The sequence below is a fragment of the Mastigoproctus giganteus genome, chromosome 8 (genome assembly GCF_048544385.1).
Source record: "Mastigoproctus giganteus isolate SK-2022 chromosome 8, ASM4854438v1, whole genome shotgun sequence".
Classification (NCBI taxonomy): Eukaryota; Metazoa; Arthropoda; class Arachnida; order Uropygi; family Thelyphonidae; genus Mastigoproctus; species Mastigoproctus giganteus.
The window spans coordinates 194,942,361-194,966,363 of NC_143582.1; the positions used below are offsets into that span (position 1 = coordinate 194,942,361).

The 24,003-nt window shown below is 36.2% G+C and overlaps 1 protein-coding gene across 1 annotated transcript in view; it reads right to left on the reverse strand.

The window, feature by feature from the left end:
* fy (fuzzy planar cell polarity protein-like protein) overlaps window positions 1-24,003 on the reverse strand; it is an 83,469-nt gene that overhangs the window by 33,544 nt on the left and 25,922 nt on the right. The window contains exons 2-3 of the mRNA XM_090380002.1: window positions 5,455-5,576; window positions 645-798 (exon numbers count right to left, since the gene is read on the reverse strand). Of these exons, the coding sequence (XP_090236128.1) occupies window positions 645-798; window positions 5,455-5,576 (276 nt within the window). The remainder of the gene's footprint in view (window positions 1-644; window positions 799-5,454; window positions 5,577-24,003) is intronic.

Sequence of the window (24,003 nt, forward strand, 5' to 3'; positions counted from 1 at the left end):
TATTAACAAATCCAGAAAGATGAAAATGTGCTTCATCAATTATACACAGGCTGTGAATAAAGTTTTCATTCTCATCTAGATTTAGGAGTTGATAAAAATTTGAGTGGTTAACAGAATTGTAATTTTTTGTTGCCTGGATTTTGTGTAGGTGGAAATTTGTCTTTATGCAAAATATGTCATAACTCCTGTTTGAAATGTCAGAATCTGCCAAAATTGCATGGTTACCACCATATAGAATGCTTTCTGAAAAATGGAGGCTTCTTCTTTAGTGCAGAACCATTTTCTCAAAGTTCTTAATACAGACAGTACTGGAGTTATTACTGTTGATGGTGAAATGGCAGGAAAAAAAAAAAAAAAAAAGTCTATCATCATTTTTATAATACACTTCAATGATGATATTAAATGAATGCCACACACCATACCACTTCACTATAGTCAACCAAATGCTGTGATGCCAAAAACATAGGTAGCCAAATTACTAAGGAAAAAAACTAGTTTTTAAAATCACTAATTTCTTTGCAATACCCTGTATTAGAAGGCTCTGTTCCTAATATTTTCATGCCAAAATATATACAGAAGTAGTATCAAAATATTAAAACAAGCATATATCCACATATTTTAGAGACTTGGTCTAGCACACTTACCTTAAGGTCTCTCTTCAAGCGATCAACATTATGAACATTGCACAGATTATCTAAGCCAACAAAAAGTACCATAGCTGCAAAGATATTATCCAGTAAATGATTCAGATGGCAGTTATTAGCATTGTCATCAGCTGTGACTAGTATTAACACAATGCTGAAAAAAAAAAAGTCATATTTATAGCCAAAAAAACAACCATTAACAACACGTTATTAAATATCACCTTCTGCAACTTAAGAATAAAGCTTAAAAAAAAAAAAAAGTACAAATATTTTTACATGTAATGGCAGTTTTGTTATATGATGCATGATAACAAAACTATAGATCTCATCCACTTCCTGCACCTAAGTGCAAAGTACCGGTTACATAGTGGATAATAATTTTTTTCTATGGATAACATGACATACATTGGGGAGAAAAAATGGAATTTTTCATATATAATCACCAAAATTGAAGATGCAAGCTTATGTAGCACTAGCCAAAATTAAATCAAACTAAAAAAAAAAAAAAAGTAATAACTGTCACCTTTCATAAAGGAAGGAAGGTAGGTTACCAAAAGAAAATTTAGCAGAAATCCAGTTTACAATTATTCCCTTTCAATTTAAATTTGTTACATGACTATGCATAAAAATTCCCTCCACATTTAGTTTACTCAATGCCTTTCAAGGCTCGAAACACCTCAATTGGATCATCCTACAGAAACCCAGTTTCCAAACACCACATCTTACAAAACTCAAGTCTCTTTCTAGATGAGAATACCCATTTGTGCTCTTAATCATTGCACTTTCCAACCATGTACCCCCTTCCAACAGAGCCACATCTTGAGTTTTCTAAAATGGAATCTCTAAGCCATGGAATATTCAACACGTCACATACACCAATGAGCCAAAACATTATGACCACCTACCTAATATGATTTTAGTCCTCCACGTGCAGCCAAAACAGCTCGTATCCGGCAAGGCATGGATGCTACAAGATTTCTAAATGTGTCTTGTGGTATCTGGTACCAACACATCCTTTAACTCTTGTAAGGGCTGTAGTTGAGACACCACAGATCGGAGTTGCTGTTCCAACATAAACTACAGATGCTCGATGACATTGATGTCTGGGGAATTTTGAGGCCAGGGCAATACCTAGAAATCTTCCTCATGTTCCGCGAACCGGTCTCGAACAATTCGGGTGGTGCAGCATGGCGCATTATCTTGCTGAAAGACAGCACAGCCAGAGGGGAAGACTGTTGCCATGAAAGGGTGTACAGATGCAATGATGTTTAGGTAGGTGGCAGTCAGAGTGCCCGGCACATGGGTGACTGGACCCAGAATATCCCAGCAGAACATGGCCCAAAGCATGACACTGCAGCCACCGGCTTGTTTTCGTCCCACGATGCATCCAGGCACCATCACTTCCCCAGGTAAATGACACACACACACGTACTCGGCTGTCCATATGGTGTAACAGGAAACGTGATTCATCAGACCAGATGACCTTCTTCCAATCGCTCAAGGTCCAGTTTTGATGCTCGTGTGCCCATTGTAGGTGCTGTCACCAGTGAACCATGGTTAGCATGGGCACTCGGAGCAGCCTGCAGCTACCCAGCCCCATTTTCAGCAAGTTTCAACGTACTGTGTGTTGTGACACTTTACTCCCATCACCAGCATTCCAATTACCGGCAAGTTGCGCCACAGTCGCCCTTCTGTTGCCACGTACCATCTGGGAGAGCCTTTGCTCACCTCGAGTATCGATGAGCTGTGGTTGTCCAACACCTCGCCAGTGGTTTGTGGGTTTCCCTCCTCGGACCACTTTCGGTAGGTACTAACCACGGCTGACTGTGAGCACCCCACCAGCCATACTGTTTCGGATATGCTCTGATCCAGTTGTCTGGCCATTACAATTTGGCTTTTGTCAAACTCACTTAAGTCCACTGCCTTTCCCATCTGAAGAACAAGAGTAACACTGATTAATGGAGCTCAGTATCAGGTGTTTTTTATACCGTGTCCTGACCTGCACACATGCCATAGTTCACCTGCAGTTGCTTCGATTTGCATAACGACTCGCTGGTCATAATGTGCAATTCCTTTTTTATTGGAAAGGTGTCACCAATACACAAGGATAGATATAAGAGCGAAGTGGGCTACTACTACTACTACAGTCAGCCTGACTTTAGTAGTAGGAAAAACCATAGGGGCAACGATCAAAAGTGCAACACATGATCATGTAGATAGAACTGAATTCTGAAGAAAACAATTTGTTTTTGTAAAGTGAAAATCATGTTTAACCAACCAGGTTAGCTATTTAGGTTATATAGGAAATAATTTCAACATTATTTAGATTGTAGTAAGGCAAATATTTGACTCAGTCCCCCATAACAGGTTACTATATATACTGGAACACAGGATCTCAGGTGGATTGCATGGTGGTTACAGGAGGCAAAGGTTTGTGATTAATGGCTACTTCTAAAATTTGGTTAAAGTCTGAGGTGGTGCCCACCTCAAGGGTCAATACTGAGATCACTGTTGTTTCTGATGACATTGACAAAAAGATACAGGGTGTGATTTCAAAATTTGAAGATTATGTTAAGAGCAGCTAATGATCAGGGCTACTTAAATAGGCATCAGAAATGGAAATGTGACAGCTATGTTTTAATGCAGCAAAATGCAAGGTTTTAAACTTGAGGAATAGCAATCCCAAAATAACTTATACACTTGGTCAGACTGAATTTAAACAAAAAAAAAAAAAAAAAGATTTGTGAACAGAGTTCTCAATACAGTGCACACAGGCAGTGGAGGGGGGGGGGGAATAGTGTCCTATCAATTATTTATTAAACATTTGTTTGTAGAGACAGGAGGTCATAATCCCACTGTACAAGACTTGTAAGCCACACTTGGAATACAGTGTCCAAGTAGGGAGGTCACACCTAAAAAAAAAAAAAAAAAAACAGACAGCTTCTTGAAAGGATCTAAAGATAGGAAATGCATATAGTGAAATCAGCAAAAGGGCATCCATATGAGGAAAGACTGAATTTGCAGGCTACAGCAATTAGTAACTAGGCACCTTAGAAGGGACCTGACTGAAGTTTATAAGATCTGAGAGGGGACAGTAAAATTTTCACAGTTATATATTATATCAGAACTAGGAGCCATAAATCAAAATTACAGGAAAGATGTTTAGACTGGATTTTGGGAAGTTTTTTTTTTTTAATCAGTGCATTAATTATCAGGATAAGTTTCCTCCACTGGTGGTTGAGGCTGACAGCTTGGAGAAATTCAAAAGTGAGCTGGATAAGTATTTATTTGGGCAGAGAATCACTGTTAAGGAGGGAAAAAAAAAAAAACAAGAACTTCAAGGTCACTTACTTGGGCTCTCTTTCCATACCATTAGTATAGAGTGGGAAGTCAGGTGAGTGACCATGAGGCATTTGTCCCCCTCGCAACTTTAGTTGTTGATTCAAGAATATATAGAGAATTTGAGTGGAAGTGTCCATCATCTTGTATTATTTTTTATTTATTTTATTTCTTTGTTTTGGCTGGTGCAACAAAACCTTAGGTCTTCCTTGCACCATTTGAATAATACTAACAGCTCCTAAGGAATAAGAACAGAACTATTCCCTTGCAACCTCATCTATCTTTACTTTTTGTAGTTGCAAATTTCAAGTATCACATCGCATCTCGCTCTCAAATTTTCTTTTCATATCAACCCTTTTACCAGGTTGCAATATCTAGTGCATGTGTTCCTTTTCCGACGAAATCTCGATATTTTTATTCAAATAGCATCATTTTACAGATGATATGCATCTAATAAATAAGAGTAATAATTTATATATGATTTTATTTTTCTTTTAAAATGTAAGCAAAAATCAAATATTACATAATTTATTACAATCAGATAAATTAGAATTCATTTTGTTTTACTATTACTTGTTTATTTTACAAAAAAAAAAAAAATAATTTTAATATATATTTTTACAGTACAGTATTATCAAATTAAAGTCAGTCTTAAATCTGGACAAAACAGAATTTTACACTATACATAGCCTGTGATTCTTACATGTCAGACTTAATCTAAGAATATATATAAATATGTATAAAAGTTATTAAATATCTTTTTATCAATGTGGTTGGTATTTAGTGTTTATTTAATCATAATCAATAAACAGTATTAAGTCAGGCTAACAAATGGCAGCAAGCACTAGACCAACTAATATAGAGTCCCAAAAATATAATAAAAACATAAATGTATAGTATAATGCTGAAATGACTTAATATAAATAAAACCCTTTATGGCATTTAAAATCCTGGGAAAATCAAAACACAGTAATTCCAGATAACATAGCTACATAACCTTAAAATTAAAAAAATCAATTCATAATTATTTAAAATGTGCATATATAGTTTACGGACTTATAAGAAAGAATATTAAAGAAGGCTGAGGCATAAATGCAATTTTCACTGCCAGTAAATGGGGTAATTAAAGGCAGTGTGAAAATTTACTGCAAACAGTATTATATTAGCAAGATAACCATGCGATTTTTTAAAGAAATTATAAGAAACGTGAAATATTAAATTTCTTGATGTGAAGTAAACTTGCTGCCACCTTGAATATTGATACAAGCTCTCTGGCAACATCAAAATAAAGTTAAACACAAAACTAATTAACATGTAAAGATTATCATTAATTTCTTAATCACACCAAAAATAAAAACTGTCAGCAGTATAACTTAAAAATAAATAAAACTACTTTTATTTTTAAAAAATAAGAATGTTAATAACGTTCTAGCCGGTAGATGGCAGCACTACAATTATTTAAATCACATACCTGTCGTGATAGACACGCCATATGAGCTTCTCTGAAGCAGTAATTGTACTTAACAATTCGGAACCACGCAGTCGAGAAAACATGTGAAGTCCATTCAATGTACCAACTGTGGCATAAGGCAGCTAAAAATAATCAGAGAAAGTTAATTTGCAGCAACTTGATATTTAAACACGCTATATTTAAGTAATATTGGTCTATAATATCATAATCAAACTTATTTCCGCGATGTGCGTGGTAACGTTATTGCCTAAATTCTTGGAGAATGGACATTAATAAGTTCCAAATAGTTACAGAATACACGTGTGGAAATTTAACTCAAACTTGGTTTTGTGTGGCAGTGAGTAGTTTGAATAAATTTAAAGAAGGAAAATTATAAGAAAGGATAGGCAAACGGATTGGGAATTTATTTCATTTTATTTTAATACTGATGCTATTACTTCCTTGTTTATTTATCACTAAATACTAATACCATAAAGAACACGTGTAATGTAATTCATGTAGTGTGTGCGCGCGCTTAAAAATTTCCCGTCATTATCTTATCTGCTCTATTGATAATCAATCCCACATCTCATTTAAGCCTGTAACGTAAACAGTGTGCAGTTTGTTGCAAACTTACAACGCTCTTTAAAACATATCAACATATTTTATGCACCATTAACCAGGCATTGGTTTTGTAAAAGGTTTATATTAAAAGCACGATCATCTAAGTTTAATTTCATCTAAGTTAAATCGATATTACATATTTTATATTACTGTTTTGTATGTTTAAAAACAATTGGAACCACGAGGCCGGTGTAGGTGTGCAAAAACGGCCAAGTCAGTTAAAAAATAAAGTAGGAATTGACAAACTGAAAAAAGTGTTGAAACAAAACGAGCAATATCCTTGGAGAATATTTCCCTGGAATTCCAGCTGTCAACAGGAGTGTCCGTAACAGCATTTACATAAAAGGAATTGCACGCTATGAGTTTTTAAGGCAAGACTGCTCACAAGCCCCAACAACATACCTACAAACACCAGACGTAATTTGCTGTGGCACGTAGCTCCTAAACCATAGAACGGTGAAAACAGAAAGTCAGTAGACCAGATGGGCTGGTCTTGGTGTGGAGAATGTAATTTACCAGTGTGTTTACCAATATAACAGATTCGGAGAATACGGGATAATGGCATGGGGGCTGCTTCAAGTGGTTCAAACTCGGACCACAAGAAGACTGTAGTGTAAAAAAATAATAATAATAATAAATAAAAAAAACACCCGATGTGGAGTCGTAAACTGCAATCTCGGACAATTCCATCATGCTGCTTCGTAAAAAATGAGCTCCTCCATGTTCCAGCACACCAATGCTACATTCATTGTAGATACAGTAAAACCTGGTTCGAAGAAAACGATGCCCAACAACTGACCAGTCCAGAGTCAAAACCTGAATCCGATCTGTGGCTTGAACTGGAACGCCAAATCAGAACGTGATGAAGACGCCGCCCTAAAATGGCTAAACAGGAATATACAAATTCTTACTACAGGTGTTCGAAAGCCCACGACGGAGTAATGCTGTCACTAAGGCAAAAAGGTGTCTACAACTTGTTTTTTTTTGGAAAAACGTGTTTTTCCAAAAGTGGCGTACAAATATTTTAGTAGGGTAGTGAACTGAATAAATAAGAAAAACGACACAGCATTTTTCTTTTACATCATGCTTAGGCCCGCAAACAGCCATTAGCCTTGCACAAGAGCTCGACATAAAAAAATTATTGAAAGACAACGAAAAGCTTCTGTTAACTATATAAACAAGAGTGTGTGTGTGTGTGTTATATTTTATAATCCAATATTTAAATGTACCCAACAGAACCAAAACCTCCAACTACATCCCACTAATTTGTGCAGGTTAAGGCACACCTCATTTGTACATAGAAATATGTTCCAGTTAGAACAATGGTGGTAGTTGTAGCTAAAATATTGCACAACTCCCGTTACGGTTCATGCTTGGCTAACTGAGAAAAGGAAGTACGGTCTAAGGATTATAAAAGATCACCGTGGTGAACTTCTTGGGAACATTTTCTGAAATGCATTTTAACCTAAACTGAACTCTTATTTTCCTTTATTTGTTTACTTGAAATTATCGCATAACACATTTCTCTAAATAAATGATTTTTATTGATATCAGTAATCTGGTATCAATGAATTGAGATTGCAAGCTCTGTATGATAATGTCTATTAAATTAAATATATATATATAAACACTTCAGATATAATTATATAACTGGTTATAGTTGCAAAAATATCATATCGGAGGCAGGTTGGCTAGAATTGGGGCCGTTCGTGATCTCGTGGGGGGGGACAGAATTTGTAGGTTTACTACCGCATTATAAGAATGCAATTCAAATCACAATCAAATAAGAAAAATTAATTGAAAAAATATGCTCTTTTATCATGTGTGAGGTTGTAGTGTCCTCAGTCCTAATGGAGACAAAAAATTTCTGCATACACTAACTGTAAATTAATCTATATAAATTTATACTAATTAATTAAAACAAATAAAATGAGAATTGCTTAAATAACGAATAGCATTTGGCTTCGAATAAAGTGGTAAAAAAGGAAGGGAGGAACTACAGAATATTGAGAGATGAGGCAAGAGTGTATTTTCAATTAGTTTCATGTTTCAGATCACGACTCCTACAAATGCTCTATGGCAGGGGACTCAAACTTTGATAAACGAATCTGTACGCCCCCCCCCCCGCCCCCACATACACATTACTAATGAAATCCCCTTGCAATATTAAAACTGATGATTTCGTTTACGTTAGAATTTGACAAGAAATAAGTATACCACTTTTATTGGTTAAAATTTAATCTGTATGTCAAATAAAATACTAATAGACCTTTCTTTATAAAATAAACATTGGACTGGGGAAAGAAAAAGTCGCATTTAAAAACCTGAAGCAAAAAAGAAAAACCTCGAACCACAGTTGAACATCTGCTCTAGTTTTTATTTGGTGACCGTGAAGCCACTGAAGAAGGAAGACGAAATCAAAGAAAAAGACCTTGACAATCGGGACAAAGATCCATAAAAAAATTTTAGGGTACCGACTAGACTAAAGTGACCAAACATCCCGGATTATGCGGACAGTCCAGGATTTAAGTCGTTTGCCCCGCATTGCAAACTATCCCAGATTGGACATGTAACCTCCATACTTATATTTTGAATTTTTTAAAATTTTATTCTGCATACTTGCGACATCTTTTTGTCTCATAGATGGTGCAATTTTGCTAATTCTTGTGAATAAGTTTTCGAAGAAAATGTCATATAACGAAGCATTATTAAGAAAAAATTCACGAAAAAAAATGTATTTCTATTATTTCACAGAAATGCCTATATAGGCAAATATATTAGTTATCAGTTCCTAGTATTTCGAATAAGTCAGACCAAAATCTAATTACGAGTACTTTTCTCTTAAATTTATACGATGTTTTTCCCCGTCTGCCAGCTCAATATTTTTGCAATGGAGAGAAGCTCTGCAGTTGAGTTCTTTGTATCACATTGACCGCATGCATAGCAACCATCAAGTGATGGTTCTCGTAAGAATGACGTATCCAGATGCTATCGTACCCTTCAAACACAAATTCATTGCCGAACATAACTACCAACAGTGGATCAACAACATTTCAAGGGCGTTCGTTCAGTTGACAGCGTGAGAAAGAAAACAAACATTGCAAGAAAGGTCATTAACATTCACAAGCTGACACAGTTTCGTGTCCGCAAAGACCGAGGCCGCGAAAGACCCAAATACAATATGAGTATACAATTTGAATTTCATTTTTGAAGGTGTGTCTGTCTGCCGGTGTGACCTCAGATGACGTTGAGGGCTTTACACGTGAGTGAATGAACTCGCCAGAGGATGCAATCGTATGCTGGTCGTGGACATTACGAATTCGTTATTAATATGCACGATGATTCTCGAGTTAATGTCAATGATAAAATACAAAATGAGGTAAAGAGAAATAACACAAATTTTCAGAATTTCCGTTCATGTTCAATGCACTTATATTATGTGGTGAATCCAGTGCAGAATCATATCTGCCTTATCTGTAATCTCTGTAAACTTGAATGACTGGAAGTTAAATTTAAATTAAAAATATTCAACAGAAAACAAGTGTCCTTTATGCACCTGATCGTAAAATTAAATAAATCATTCTTATAATTATAGATATTGGCCAGAATTATTGCCTAATACAGTACTTGTGATCAGGTCATCTGGAATCAAATGCGGATAACTTGGTTATAAATGCGTCCACATTATAAACAACAAAAAAATTTAGGAAGTTTTAATTTTTGTTTTCGAAATTGCAACAGGCAATTAAGGCCACTATGCATCGGCATTTAGTGTCTACAAATTGCATGCATTCCATGATCGGTTTCCGTTTTACAGAATAAAAAAATTAGTAAATTAATAAGAGGAGTTTACCTCAATATAGTACGTGGAACACTTCCGTATGATACCCTCCAGAAATTAAAACGGAAAAAACGAAAAAATCGACAACTTACCGGTACATTAAAGTAAATTATAAATATAATTAAAGTAAATTATATTTACTTGTCCGTGACTCGAACAAAATACAATTTAGCATCTATCGAAAACCCACAAACACCGGTATGCTTCTTCATTATAATAGCTACCACCCGTTCACCTACAAAAGATCGATTATCTTTAATCAATTTCTAAATGCCTATAAATATTCAACGACGGATTCTGCTTTGGACTCAGAAATACAAATATTAACTAGCAGATTCTTGAACAGGGGTTATCCCATTAACACAATAAATCGAATTAGGGTACAAGCTAAGGATAGGATAAAAAATACTACACCAATCAACAATAGTAATATCAAAAAATACTTTATTTCTGTCCCATATGTTGAACAGTGGCACAAACAACTTAACAGATTCTTTAAAGATACCGAATTTAAAATTATAGCTAGGCCTATACGGAAGTTACACACTATACTGAACAATCGCTCGGTTCTTTCCGCGTTCGCAACACAAATTAATGATCTAGTATACAACATTTCTTGCGGTGATTGCGACTCGTCTTACCAGGGTTCGACGCGGTTTTCTCTTAATATTCGTGTAAATCAACACGAAGCCTCAGTTCGTGCTTCTCGTTCAGCAGCGTCAGAATTAGCCTTTCATGCCATTAACGAAAAACATACTTTTTTATTTAACGAGGCCAAAATACTTAACGTTCAACGTAATTATACGCGACTATTAATTGCAGAAACCGTTGAAATTAAATTACACGAGAATTCTGTTAATGTTCGGCGGCCATATTTGATCTCCGATGCGTGGACCTTTACGCGCATGCGCGAAGACATATAATCACTATTTAAGTTGCAGGTTTAGTCTGATTCGGTAATTTTCATTCCTGTGATCACGACAGTCGGTCGAAAAGCATTGTCAGCTTCAGGAAGGAAAATCGTTTTGAATATTTTCGTTAGATTCTTTTAATTGCGTTAATTTGAATTTTAATTGTTTTGAATTGATTTTGAATTGTGTTAAATTGATTATTTAATTATTTATATTTTACTTTAATTATATTTATAATTTACTTTAATGTACCGGTAAGTTGTCGATTTTTTCGTTTTTATTTCTGGAGGGTATCATACGGAAGTGTTCCACGTATTATATTGAGGTAAACTCCTCTTATTAATTTACTAATATTATTATCAACGAAGAACATATTGAGTATTACAGCTCTGATTCATACTATAGAATAAAAAAATATACATCCCTAACTTGAGTAAGACTAACTCGATCACTGTATAAAGAAGCCCATAAGCCTTCTTCCAGTCAAGACAGGATTCGAACCCATTCGATTCGTAAAAGAATTTTAGATTCTCAGAGCCCAAGTGCAAAAGATCACTCAACTCAGTCTCAACTGAGAAGCTTTCTTCCAGTTGTGAACTGAACCAACCTTCATTCATTCATTCTACTGACGCTTTCAGCATGAATTGCCTTTGCGAATCAGAAACACTTCACCAACCCATCAAGAACACCAATCCACTCTCTATCATCGGTCTGCGTTCTAGTCAAATGTGATTATATATTCATGAAGCTGATATTTTTTGAGGGAGGATTAAATTAATAAACTATTATAACGTGTAATTATCAGAAATTTATTCCTGGATGCCACAGTTTTCCGCAAAAATGCTAGGAGCCTTAGAGAAAATATACTCATGTTTGGCACCAGGAGTAATCGTCATGTTATTAGCCAAATAATTAATATAAAATAAAATGTCTTCTGTAGTGAAGAAATTATTTAAAAACAATAAAAATAAGTTGATTTAAAATAATTATTTTAAATAATGTACTAATTTTAAATACGGTTTCCCATAATTAAAGGATTATTGACACCATGCCTTATATTTGAATATCAAGGGCACCACTTACAAAATAAATATGTATTAATAGAAACGTACACTATTTCAAAAATAATGGGAACTATTTTTCTAGGGACAAGTACGAGCATAAATTACTATGGTTCATTAAACGCAGCTACAAAAATTTTAGTCAGTCGATGGCTGAAAGATATATGAAATTAAGAAAAGTAGACATTAATTAACCAGTGAGACAGATCAACTTCCGTGCACATAAAAAAATAAGATTGAATCAGATACCTCAATCAGACATCCTTCCACGATACAGAATTCTAAGCACTCAGGTATGTCAGGAAGTGCCCGATTCCGCTTCCTGAGATCACTGTAGGCTAAAATCAGCATGTATGTGACAAGCATTTCAACGCAACCTCCGAGAAAGTATCTGTAGCAGCACCAGACTTGAATTTCAATAACATCTAATCTCTGAAGGCTGGAATGCACTGAAGACAGTCTGAAATATTTATCACTTGTTTATCGATTCTAAATCAAATCCTAGTGCTCTGCTGTTCCGTTGGAAAAACAACCCTATTTTCAACTCAATAGTCAGCTGCTATGAGATAAATAGCAATGAACTTTCCAACTGCAATTAATCAGCTCTCCTTTACAGCCATCAAATGTATTTTCCTGCGCATTGATAAAATTCACAATTAGTGATGCTGCTGCATAATCCTATTCGTAGGGATAGTGGTTTGCGTGATTTAGGCCACATTTTCTCCACCCATTCATCCATACAGGTCTTTTCCAACTTTATTTAAGGATAAAGCAGATATACTAGCATCCGAATTTTCCTCTATTACAAAGATAATAATGGATAACCTCCTACCATACCAAAACACATGGAGGAGTTCGGATAGCAGGTTCAGTCTGGTGTGGGGGTTTCTGCTACCACAAGTGAATTTTTGAAATCGGTGGAAGAATATCAAAATGAAGTTTGAAATTAAAATTCGACTGGACGCACCTGTCTTTGTTTGTAGTGACTTTCGTGCCAATAACTTTTTATTAAATTAAATGAAACTGTGGTACCATTCCGAATAGTTTAGATGACGACCCCTGTTCGAGTCGTCTGACCAATTTGTAATGGTAGATGGGGAGGCGCAACTTCAAATCCTTCCACCTCCATCCCAACCCTCTTTAAATTATATTGTAAATACTTTTTTTTTTTAAATGGACGAATTTTAAATTTACCAAAATAAAATATATAAACAAAATTTTTCACAAAACCGTAATACGGATTACCATTATAACTGCTTTCTCGAATTCTAGCTTTGCAAGCCAATAAAATTTGAATAAATTAAACTGGGAAGGAAACCATATTGAATGTTCTAAAGAAGTCGCCTCCTCGAGAGATTGACATTACTCAACACCGCTTAACTTTGCTACTACAACTCGTACCAGTTTTGTTTACGATAGTGCAGTGATCAAGTGAGTAGTGCAGCCTTTCTGCATCGGTCACGTGATCGGAGAAATCACACACAGCATTCACTCAGACTCGACTCTATTCACTTTGTTTAAACAGAAAGATAGAAGACAGATGGATAGGCACTCACGACTTTTGTATATTAATACAAATGAATGCAATATTGCCAATCCGAAAACCACATTATACAGAAAATACATTAATAGCGTGTGTAAATAAAAGTATTTGGGATTACCATAGCAAGCTAAAAAACTGCTCATTGACGGCTTTAATAATAGATGCAATCTCAACTTCCTGAGAGAGAGTACGTTCCAAAACACAAATGACTTTCAGAAAGTAGCAACATTTACTTTACTCAGCCTTCTAAGGAATAGTATAAATACTACTTACTTCCGGTCAGTTCTACTCCTACTTCCGTTCTAATTAGTCTCCTTGCTGAAGCAGAACGGAAATAAAGATTTGTTTCTTAAATGTAATATGAAATACCATAAAACCTTCTGTAGTGACGTTATCTTCTGCTGCCAACGACTGATCGGACCTCTCTGCTTTATCAACTTGGAGAATCCACATTTATGAACGTCAAGAAAAAAAACTTTTTTATTTCCTCCCTTCCATAGGAATCAACCACTGTGATAATGGATATCACAATTACAGATGATGAACTGGACAGCTACTAAAGAGATAACAGAAAGTGAATTTTTAAAAATTACAATTTGGTGTTTGTGGTCAAACCTCCCTTCCGATTGCTGGTTGCCCAGGTGCATTAAGTCCGAATGCATGTTGTTTCGCGAATGTTATATACTCGACGAAGCTAATTTCACTGTAGAATGGGTCTAGAGTAAAATCAGCTTCTTACAAAATGTTTTCGCAGGGTTCATCGACCCGATTCATTTTCCTCTCATGTTCAACTGGAACGATTAACCCACGCACAACATGATGGCAGCCAACATCTCCGCGATTCTTCTCTAATCCTTAAAACATCCACCCACGATTCGTTGCATAGATTCACCTCGGTATTAAAAATGTCCCCCACCCCACCCTTTTGTGAAACGATAGAGCTAACTTTGCAGCGTGATAGCTTCACATCTCTAGCACTATTCAGAGAGCCACGTCAAGGGTTGGGCAAACGATATCTCGTGACCTCAACTGCCCATTCCAGCTCCGCTAAAAAGATTTTATTTTCACTCATGTATTGGTCGTTTAAGATTCGTACAGTTGCACAACCGGGCAAGTTCCAACCCATGCCATTTATCAACAGATAAAAAGATATTGATAACCTTTTTTATTTTTTCCTAGTAGAGATTATGGGCCAATCACCACAAACGTTTTATTACTCCTGTTAAACACTATCCATTTAATATATTGGCTCTATAATTTAGCCATTAATCAACTAATTAAGCGTGTTACCTTCGTTCACCCCACGAGTGTGGGCAATCTTGATTAACGAAAGAAATACATTCGTGAGAACGTCTTAGCATTATACGATACTCATTTTTTTTTTAATTAATTTTCATTATATGATTAAAGATGCGTTTTAATAATATTGATTTCACACGCAAGATTTTCGCACCGAGAATAACAAAACAAAAGGATGAAATAAATAAACTCTTATTTAACAATATCCGACCGAAAATTTTATGAAAAAATAAAGATGTAATAGGTACGTTTCTAAGTGAGTCCCATCTTTGGGCGCTGAAGTTGTGTTAGCACTCCTCTTGTAACATAACTAACCCAGAAAGGGGGTAAAAAAAATAAATAATCTCTTTTTCTCTGTATACTCAAAGTAAGCTTTGCAGTGTAAATTGAAAAACAAATGTGCAATAAACAAATTAGAATTTGCTAAGCATGAAAATGTGTGTCAAAATAATACAAACTATCTCCGTGTCATTTAGACATTAGGATAAGTGAATATTAGTGTGGACGAATGAATGTGTGCGCGCTGGTGCAAGTATCACAGAAAATGATGCTCTTCTGGGGCGTTCATGTATAGCAGTATACAGAGTATGCTGATAATGGTCCAACAATCAGAAAACATCCAACCATTCTTTTCACTACATCATCTAATTGGATCCCATATTAAAAAGGCGTCTCCGGCAATTCCATGGCTGGATACAGCTTGTTGATATAAGAGGTTGGCGAACGGTTAAAAGAATGACATCCCAGCAGTTGTGTGCAAGGAATACGCATGCGTTGGATCCTGTCAAGGACGGAGTATACCAGCACGGGTTCCACTCAGCTAAAAACAAACTATGGAATGGTAAAAGGACAAAAAAAAAAAACTGGACATTCGAGCGGTGGAAAACGGTCGCCTGGTTCGACAAATCCCGGTTCCAGTTGTTCCATGTCAAAACAAGATCAGCATATGGCTACGGCAGCCTGAATCAATGAACCCATCTTGTCAGGCGTAAACATTATAGGCTGGCTGTGGAAGCCACAATGATGTTGAAGCATATTTTTGTGTTACATTTAGGTGCCCCTAATAGCTGTCGATTAACATTTCAATGCCATAGACTATTTGAATTGCATTATAGATCAGGTGCATATATCCATGGTGGAATTTATCTACACAAGATAGAGGATGCTCATGCGCAGTACAATCAGTTAACGAACAGAGTAGGAAGGAGAATATTCAGGTGGAACACACATACTTCTCTAAGTTGCATAGTTTTAAACATAACGTGATTTTTGTAGGCAATTTCGATATCGTAAGGCACTATCAAAATCGCGATATGGAAGCTTGCGTTCAGCAATAGTAGAAATGTTGACTCGTGTTCGCATGCTGCAGACAGGCCTTTCGAATATGCTTCATCATGCTCACATTATGTTGTGCTGGTGGTGTTCATTTTAAACATTTTTTTTTTTATTTCACAAATTAACGTCAGAGAATAAATAATGTTATTTGCAAAGTATGTTTCTCTCTATCGAAGTTATTTGCATTTTCATAGATTCTCATTTAAAATGTTCTTGTTTATACTCCGGCACGACCACCAAGCCAGTGGAGTTTACAATAAATTATCAATACAAACGTTAATCGTATTTAGCAGTCACCGGCTTGAACCCCGGACCACTCATATAGCGCGTGTTACTGCACTCTCGATCGCCCTGTATGGAAAATTAATTAAACACATGAAGATTACGTCTTGTGGAGTTGCTGAAGTTAAGCAAAAGTTCGTAACTAATCTTCATAACTCTTAAGAGTTGACAGTTATGGCAAGAAAGAAGGGTAACCAAAATTTAAGGACTGATGTAGCCGAATGATTATAGCCAGGGCTGTAGTGGAGGGTATACGTCGTATACCCTCTGGATTTTTTTTTTTTTTTAGGTGAGTAGCGTATAACTTTTGGCTTTTGAAACTTGAAAAAAAACAAATGTTATTAAATATTTAACATTTTAACATCATTAATAACATTCATAGAGTACACCTTCTGATAATTTTACTACTACAGCACTGGGTATAGCCAAAGTGCATTAGTGCGTGGTTCTAATCCAAGTTATGCGGCAATATTCTTGTTCTCACTATCTTGTACACTCCTCTGACCATATATGGCTGTTCCGGAGTATAACAGAAAAATATAATCGTAGTCATCATCATCGACATATAAACAAAGCAATACATAACTGAAATATTAACAACGCTTACTGGGAATATAAATATGGACACCACGTTGATCGAAATTGTATTTATAACATAGTAAGTAAAATCTTGTCATCGGTGGCACCCAGGCTTAAGCGTATCTCCACCTGTGTCCGCTATATACAAAAACAAAAGAAAATTATCAACCGTATTGGCCTGACCTGTAAGGGTATTAGGCCTCTCTACCACCAGGGAACAGCCAACAAATAGACAAACGCAACCCGGCTCTGGCACAAGGAGCCGGGCCTGGGTTCGCTATCTCATTCTGTGCAGTTAAATATAATCATCCTGCACCCACCAGTGAAGTACAAGACTGGTGGGTGCCAGCACTCCTGCTCACGGGCTGCCCTCAAACAAAAAAAAAAAAAAAAAACACGAAGTCGTACAGTACACATACAAACATAACAAAAAAAACATACGCACACGAAGACATACACAAAAAATACAAATAATAATAAAAAATACAATAAAAAACACACGAAGACACACGATGACTTACAACATAACATATATATATATATATATATATATATATATATATATATATATAAAATAATCAACCCCAACCAAAACAATGCAAAAAAAAAAAAAACAGTTTACTCCCCATCAACAAAATTACAGTAAGAAACATAGTAAGTGAAAAACCGAACTATTATTTTTAGGCTACCCGAAAAATTAAATTCATCTGCCGTGCTGTGTGTCATATCTGTTAATTGCGTGTGTTCTTTGCTCTATTTGTCTGTTTTGCTGGACGAAAACCATATCTACGCCTGAGAACGACTAACTCAGCCACGGAGTGAAAATAGCCCATTAAAGTTCCTCGCGTTATCGACGGGATTTGAGCCTTTTCCACCCGGTGTGAGGAGGACGGTGACGATACCACTGTGCTACACACGCATACCATAGTAAGTAAAGTAGGGAGAAAAACATGCAGCTCACTTGACTTCTCAACTCCGTACTAACACTCTGGAAGAGAAGGCCTAGTGAGTTGCCTTGAGCCGCCTGTTGCTTTTTTCCGTGCTCTTTGTAAAAATGTGTGACTGCAGGAATCAATACGAGTGATCTTTATTAAAAATGCTTTTGCAACCAAGTCTATCAGAATAAATCAAGAAAGTATACTTGCATATCTTGAATCCAAAATTCTCAACATGTAAGAAGATATCCAAGCCAACAACTAAAAAATATAATAAAAATTGCTGAAAGTTATGCTAATATACCATTACCAAAGATAGCTTCTGTAGTATTAAATATGGCATATTTGGCTTTTTTTAAACTATGGATAGGCAGAAACCATGGGAAAAAAAAAAAAAAGTCGATTCAATACTGGTAACCTATATATGGTAGAATATATACAGTATACGTTTGTTTTTTTTTTTGTTATTTTTTTTTTAGTGGGGGCATTCATGCGATGTTTAGCCATTTTCAGTTTGAGAGAAGAATTCGTCTTTCTCACAACACAGGAAGAGCATAACTAGGATTCCCAGATAGGTCATTTAAAAGAGGGGGATACGGCCGGAAGGGCGCTAGAAAACAAAACTCTACAATTATCGGTGAGGGTCCAGACAAGTTATGGGATCCAAATAGGTAGTGGCCATTAGGGAAGAGCTGCTGGCTGTTTCCTCTTACAGTGGAAAATGAGGTTCCGGCTTGGACACGTAAGAAGGGTTTAAGACTCCAAACTTCGGGCTGTCAGAAAGATGCATGACTACTGACCACACCTTCTGTGGCCAGCGCTTCCTGACACTCAGGTCAACTATGCCGGGTCAAGTTAGGGTGTAACTCACATCACGAGGAAATCGATCTTATAGAAGAGATACATGGTGGGTGGTTCACGGTAAGACGTTGTTTGAAAAAATTATAACCTAGCAGATAAAGTAGGGAATTAGAAGGCCAGAAGGTAAGAGCTGTTTTCATGCTTAGTTCTCCGCGCGTTAAGTGATTCGAAATCTGAACTCGCACTACATATTTATATTTAAAAGGTCAAGTCTCGATTGAATAACTCCAGCAGGTCATCCCTGATATTTCAACACGCTTCAAACTATGTAACTAGAGAAGCAAAATACGAAGTTCATTCAGTTAATATCACACTAACACCAAAACTGATAGTCTAGTATACAATAAATGAAAAACAAAAATAAACTTGTCTACAATAAAGCAAAAGAACAAATGTAACGCAACATTGAACCACTGGACAGTTCGTCGAAATGGAAGCGAATTTCGTTGGACTGTCTGGATTAATAACAATAGGACTGCTGCCAGTGGTTATATCCAGGTATCGTGTCTGGAAAATCAAATGAGATTGGTTAAATGTTATAAAAAATGAATTTCTACACTGAACTTCTGCTACATTAAGTCCTACGCGATAGTAGAGCTGGTTCGCCACTCGGCACTCGTATGGAGAAGTCTAGGTTCAATTCCCGTCGGAGACTGGAGGAATTGTAAAAGGCCTCTTCAATAACGTTAGCCTGTAGTTACCGATCACAAGGGAGAGAGGAATAGCGTTTTCGGGATTTTTTCAGCCCACATTCTGTGGTATGTATGAAAAAATAAATAATAATAATAATTGCGGAATTTCTATTGATTAGATTTTAATAAAATTTGCGGAGGCTCAGCAAACCGATCTAAAAGAGCCAAATATAAAATTTTATGAATATCCATCCACTTCAGTTATTACATGCGAGCGGACGGACTAAAAATAATAATTGCCAGATTTCTTATTGGTCCGATTTAATGAAATTTTGAAGGACTCGAAAAGTCCTTCTAAAAGGCCCAAAACGTAAAATTTTACGAAACCAAGGCGCCTTAAAACATGCTAAAGCAGAACTAGTACACACAAGATTTATCTTAATAACTAACTTAAAAACTATGGACAATTTTCATTGTCTATTCATGCTATAAATAGTTTCGTACACAGAACTTTAACAATATGCAAAAAGAAAATAGGTACAGTAGTTGACTGAGGATAGAGCCAAATCTTCGGAATCCCATTTGTGAATATGCTAGATGACCCAGTTTTTCCCTCGGTAAGTAAATGGGGAGGGTGAGGGGGGGGGGTAGAAAATACAGGCCGCCTTCCTTGCACACTCTTCACTGTGTAAGCTCACACCAATTTGTTTCACAAAGAAACAAGTGCAGCTCACCTGATTGGGGTGATTGCGTTCCAGTCTGTACTTTTTAGGGGCGTGTCTTCCTTACGGGGCTTCTTACCATCACGTGTGAGCCGGAGAAATTTCTCGAGGCACTGTACCGTCCTCTTGCAATTAACCGTCACCGTGCCTTATCTGTTTGCCGCACCATTACATTAAGGGTTGGTTCAGGGAGGACATTCGCAGTAAATAATACTCGCCTTCGGCAGACAACGAACAGGTGAACGAGACGAGATGGCAGGTAAAGGAAACAGGCCAATATTTTATGTTCTTTCGTTCTCTTTTTTTTTTTTTTTTCAATTTTTTGCCGATAGGCATTGGCAATGATTTTTCATCCCCTATTCAATTTAATACATATAGTACCGATAATGACTTATATTTCTGAGAAGTCATTTTGGTCTCAAATGATTTTCGGCAAACTGTATACCACATTTATAATTATGCCAGTTATTATGAATGCTCATTTCTACTTTACTTTATGCCAGGCAGGAAACCTATAAAAAGCGAATCGTTTTAGATTCGTTTTTATTATCGTGGTTAACAAGCGCGGTATCACTGACGTTGTCGAGAACTGTGGAGGGGACCGTGATCTATGAACACATTACAACAGACGCCCTGCAACCCTATTAAAACACCCAGCACGACAAAATAGTACAGGCAAAGGAAATAGAAAGTCCACAGCATTTCACTTTTAAGTGAATACATTTCTTATGAGTTTGCAATCCTTAGCTATTTATCCGCTAAGTAGGAAGGTGAGGGGGAAGAACATACTTAAAAAAGTGTTCTGGAATAGTCACTATGCAGTAAACTCGAAACACGAGATTATGGGAAAAAACACTTATCTGTTTGCTTGTTAGCCTTAAAAATGAATTATAAATTCGCTTATTCTGAGTGTTTTGTTCTGTGTCATATTCGGTACCTATGGCCAGTGCCCCCCCCCCCCATCCACGATACCCTAATTACACCACACTGGAAATGTTAATTTAAAAACAAAACCATAGTTCTCTAAGCCAGTGTTACTCAAAGTGGGGTCCGCGGACCAGTTTCATCCGCGAACTGCTTGTTACCGGTCCGCGAAGACGTATTTTTACAAAAGTACCGGTCCAAGACGGAATTTAAATAAAAGGAACTGGTCCTTCACCAAAGATAGTTCGAGAAGCACTGCTCTAGTCTAGGTCATTCTACAGTGATCCATGATAGTCATTCAATGACCGAAAACTAATCAAAGGAAATTACTTTTACAAAAAATAAAATAAAATAATAATAACAAAAATCAAATAAAAATAACAGTCAGATTCAAATGAATAAAGCATTAGTGTGGTATCATATTTCCAAAAAAAGGCACACAACGCTAACGAACGCACTGGAATTTGAAGCAGATAATTGCTGTGTGCACGCTTGGTAGCACAGCGTATAAAAGGGTATATTTGACACCTCATTTAAATGGGATGAATAATCTCATCTCTCCTTTAAACCTCAATAAGAACTAAATCAAATGCATCTGTAACTTCGACGCTACCAAAATAGTAGAACGTTACTTCCTACAAAATGTATAGGATAATTTAAAATTAGAACCCATGAAAAAGTTAATAACTTCAATTAAAATGCCTACATGATCGTCTCAATGGTAGCAATGTCTTCCAGCTGTGTTCAGTATTAACTAGGATAAAGAAAATGGATGCCTTCTTTCTGAATTTTACTGGGGTTCTTTTTAATCCATTTTATGTGGACAAGGATCAATGGAGTCTAAGTTGCACTACAGTCATTATATTACTAGCCTACTTATGACTATGTACTCAGTGTTTGTAAGCTATCTTTTTAAATTGAGGAAGTTTTTATTTGGTAAGCCCCTCTGAATTACCATACCAAGGTTTTGCTATTTTTCCTTTCCTGTATGGCAATAAATGTATTTTTATGTTCATTTAACCAGATTTCGATGGTGTCTTATGACACTGAAGTTGCCTACAAAAATCTTGGGTGTGTAGATTTAAACGACTCTGTTTTAACGTAATGTTCCACTAGGAACATGCGCTCCTGTTCATTTACACTAGCACTGTGCATGCGCAGTGTTATCATGCACAGAATAAAGAACGTTACGTGTAAATTTTAATGTCTCTAGCACTCTTTTACTGGAAGTTGTTCACATTTTCAGGTGGTTTTCATTTAAAATGATTACCTTGTATTTGAATAATGCATAGGTTACAAACTGATTTAGAATTAGTAAGCAAAGTAAAAATCCAGTAATAACTGAATTCAACAATTAAATGTAGGAATGTTCGAATCTGCACGACATCACAAAATATGCAATCACGATACACAATGGATCATTGTTTAAAATCCATTTAGGAAGTTTTAAAAGACGACATAGTAAATCGATCACTGGTGTTAGATACTGGTTTCTTCCCTTTCATTTTGAAATTCCGTATCTAATAGAAGCCTCGAAAAACTGGTTTTAACTGGAACTCACGGACAGTCTTCGATGGAATGGATAGGAGCAACGATAACATAAAAAATAATGCGTGTGTTAAGTTCAATCAAACGACTGCGTTAATACAAACGGGGGAAAAAAATAGATTAAAAATTCACGAAACATTAGAATTTTTTTTGCGACAATGGTCAAATTTCCCACATATATCAGCATGTTTTTTACTACAAGACAATTGGATCGGCGAATTCATTTCTAAACTTACAAATATAAAGAACATGAAATAAAATACAAGCGAAACAACTACTTCTAAAACAGCATTTTTAACGTCATGAAGAGTCGCATTCTGAAGAAAGAATTCATGAGCATAATAGTTTACACAAAAGGTATTGTAGCACCCCAGGATGGTGCTACCGCTGTCCAGTAACAGTTACCATCAGCCTTGAGATTTTTCGGATAGTCTCATCTTTGAAAGACCAAAATATTTACGTGGTCAGTAAAAATTCCAATACCTAATAACATACAACTACCCGTTGCTTTCCAAAGACCAAAACATCGATAACAACACCAAACCATATTCGGTAGACCGAAAAACCCTTGCGGCAGTTAAAGGCCTCATTAACCCCCGAACCCATTAGAGTACTCAAAATTCCCATTCCCCAGTCGTAAGCACTCCCAACAGAAATACCTGACACTTGAGAGTCATAAAACGGAAAGGTGTGTCCAATGAGGAGCATTTCCCACTAGCTAAAGAGGTGGATGCACACCTTTAAAATGACATATTTTGTCCCATCACTATAGTAAAGACGTGTGATCAGAACGTGAGAATACCGCCTACTTCCAGGTGATAGTTTACTAGTTGATATGGATCAAGGTCAATTTTCAGATCCTTATGGAACACTGCTTCAACAATTATTTTCCAAAAAAGACAACACATTGTTTCGAATTAGGTCAATCAAATTGGCCATGTTTATCATTATTTTTTTTCTTCTGCATACTCATTATTTTCAAACAACAAATGGTTGATCGTTAAATGGTCCAGCAGCATTGCGACTCCGATTTTGCCCTTGAATCTGTAAAAACTACTCAACCATTAATAAATATAACTTTATGAAATATAATGAGTATTATTCTAACATCCATCTTAAAATGTCAAATATATAAAGATTTGAAGGGTATGTAAAGAAGATATCGCTAGTAATTCGTACCGTCTATGGCAATACTGCGTCATTTACTAAACAGAAAGCCCAATGTCAAATTAACAATAGATTACCGTGCTTGAGCGACAAGGTAATTTTCTTCGTCCTTCTTCCAGCGGATAATCACTAAAGTTGATTATTATATTAGCAATATCCTGGTTTTCGTAAGACTACCGCTGACCTCCGATCTTCCAAAACAACTACCGTTCGTCACTGCCAACAAACAACGTTCTTCAGCGTAATCAAGATGTAATTTGAAGCAACGCTAGAATGATCACTGTTTTTCTCTCTCTCTCTCTCTGA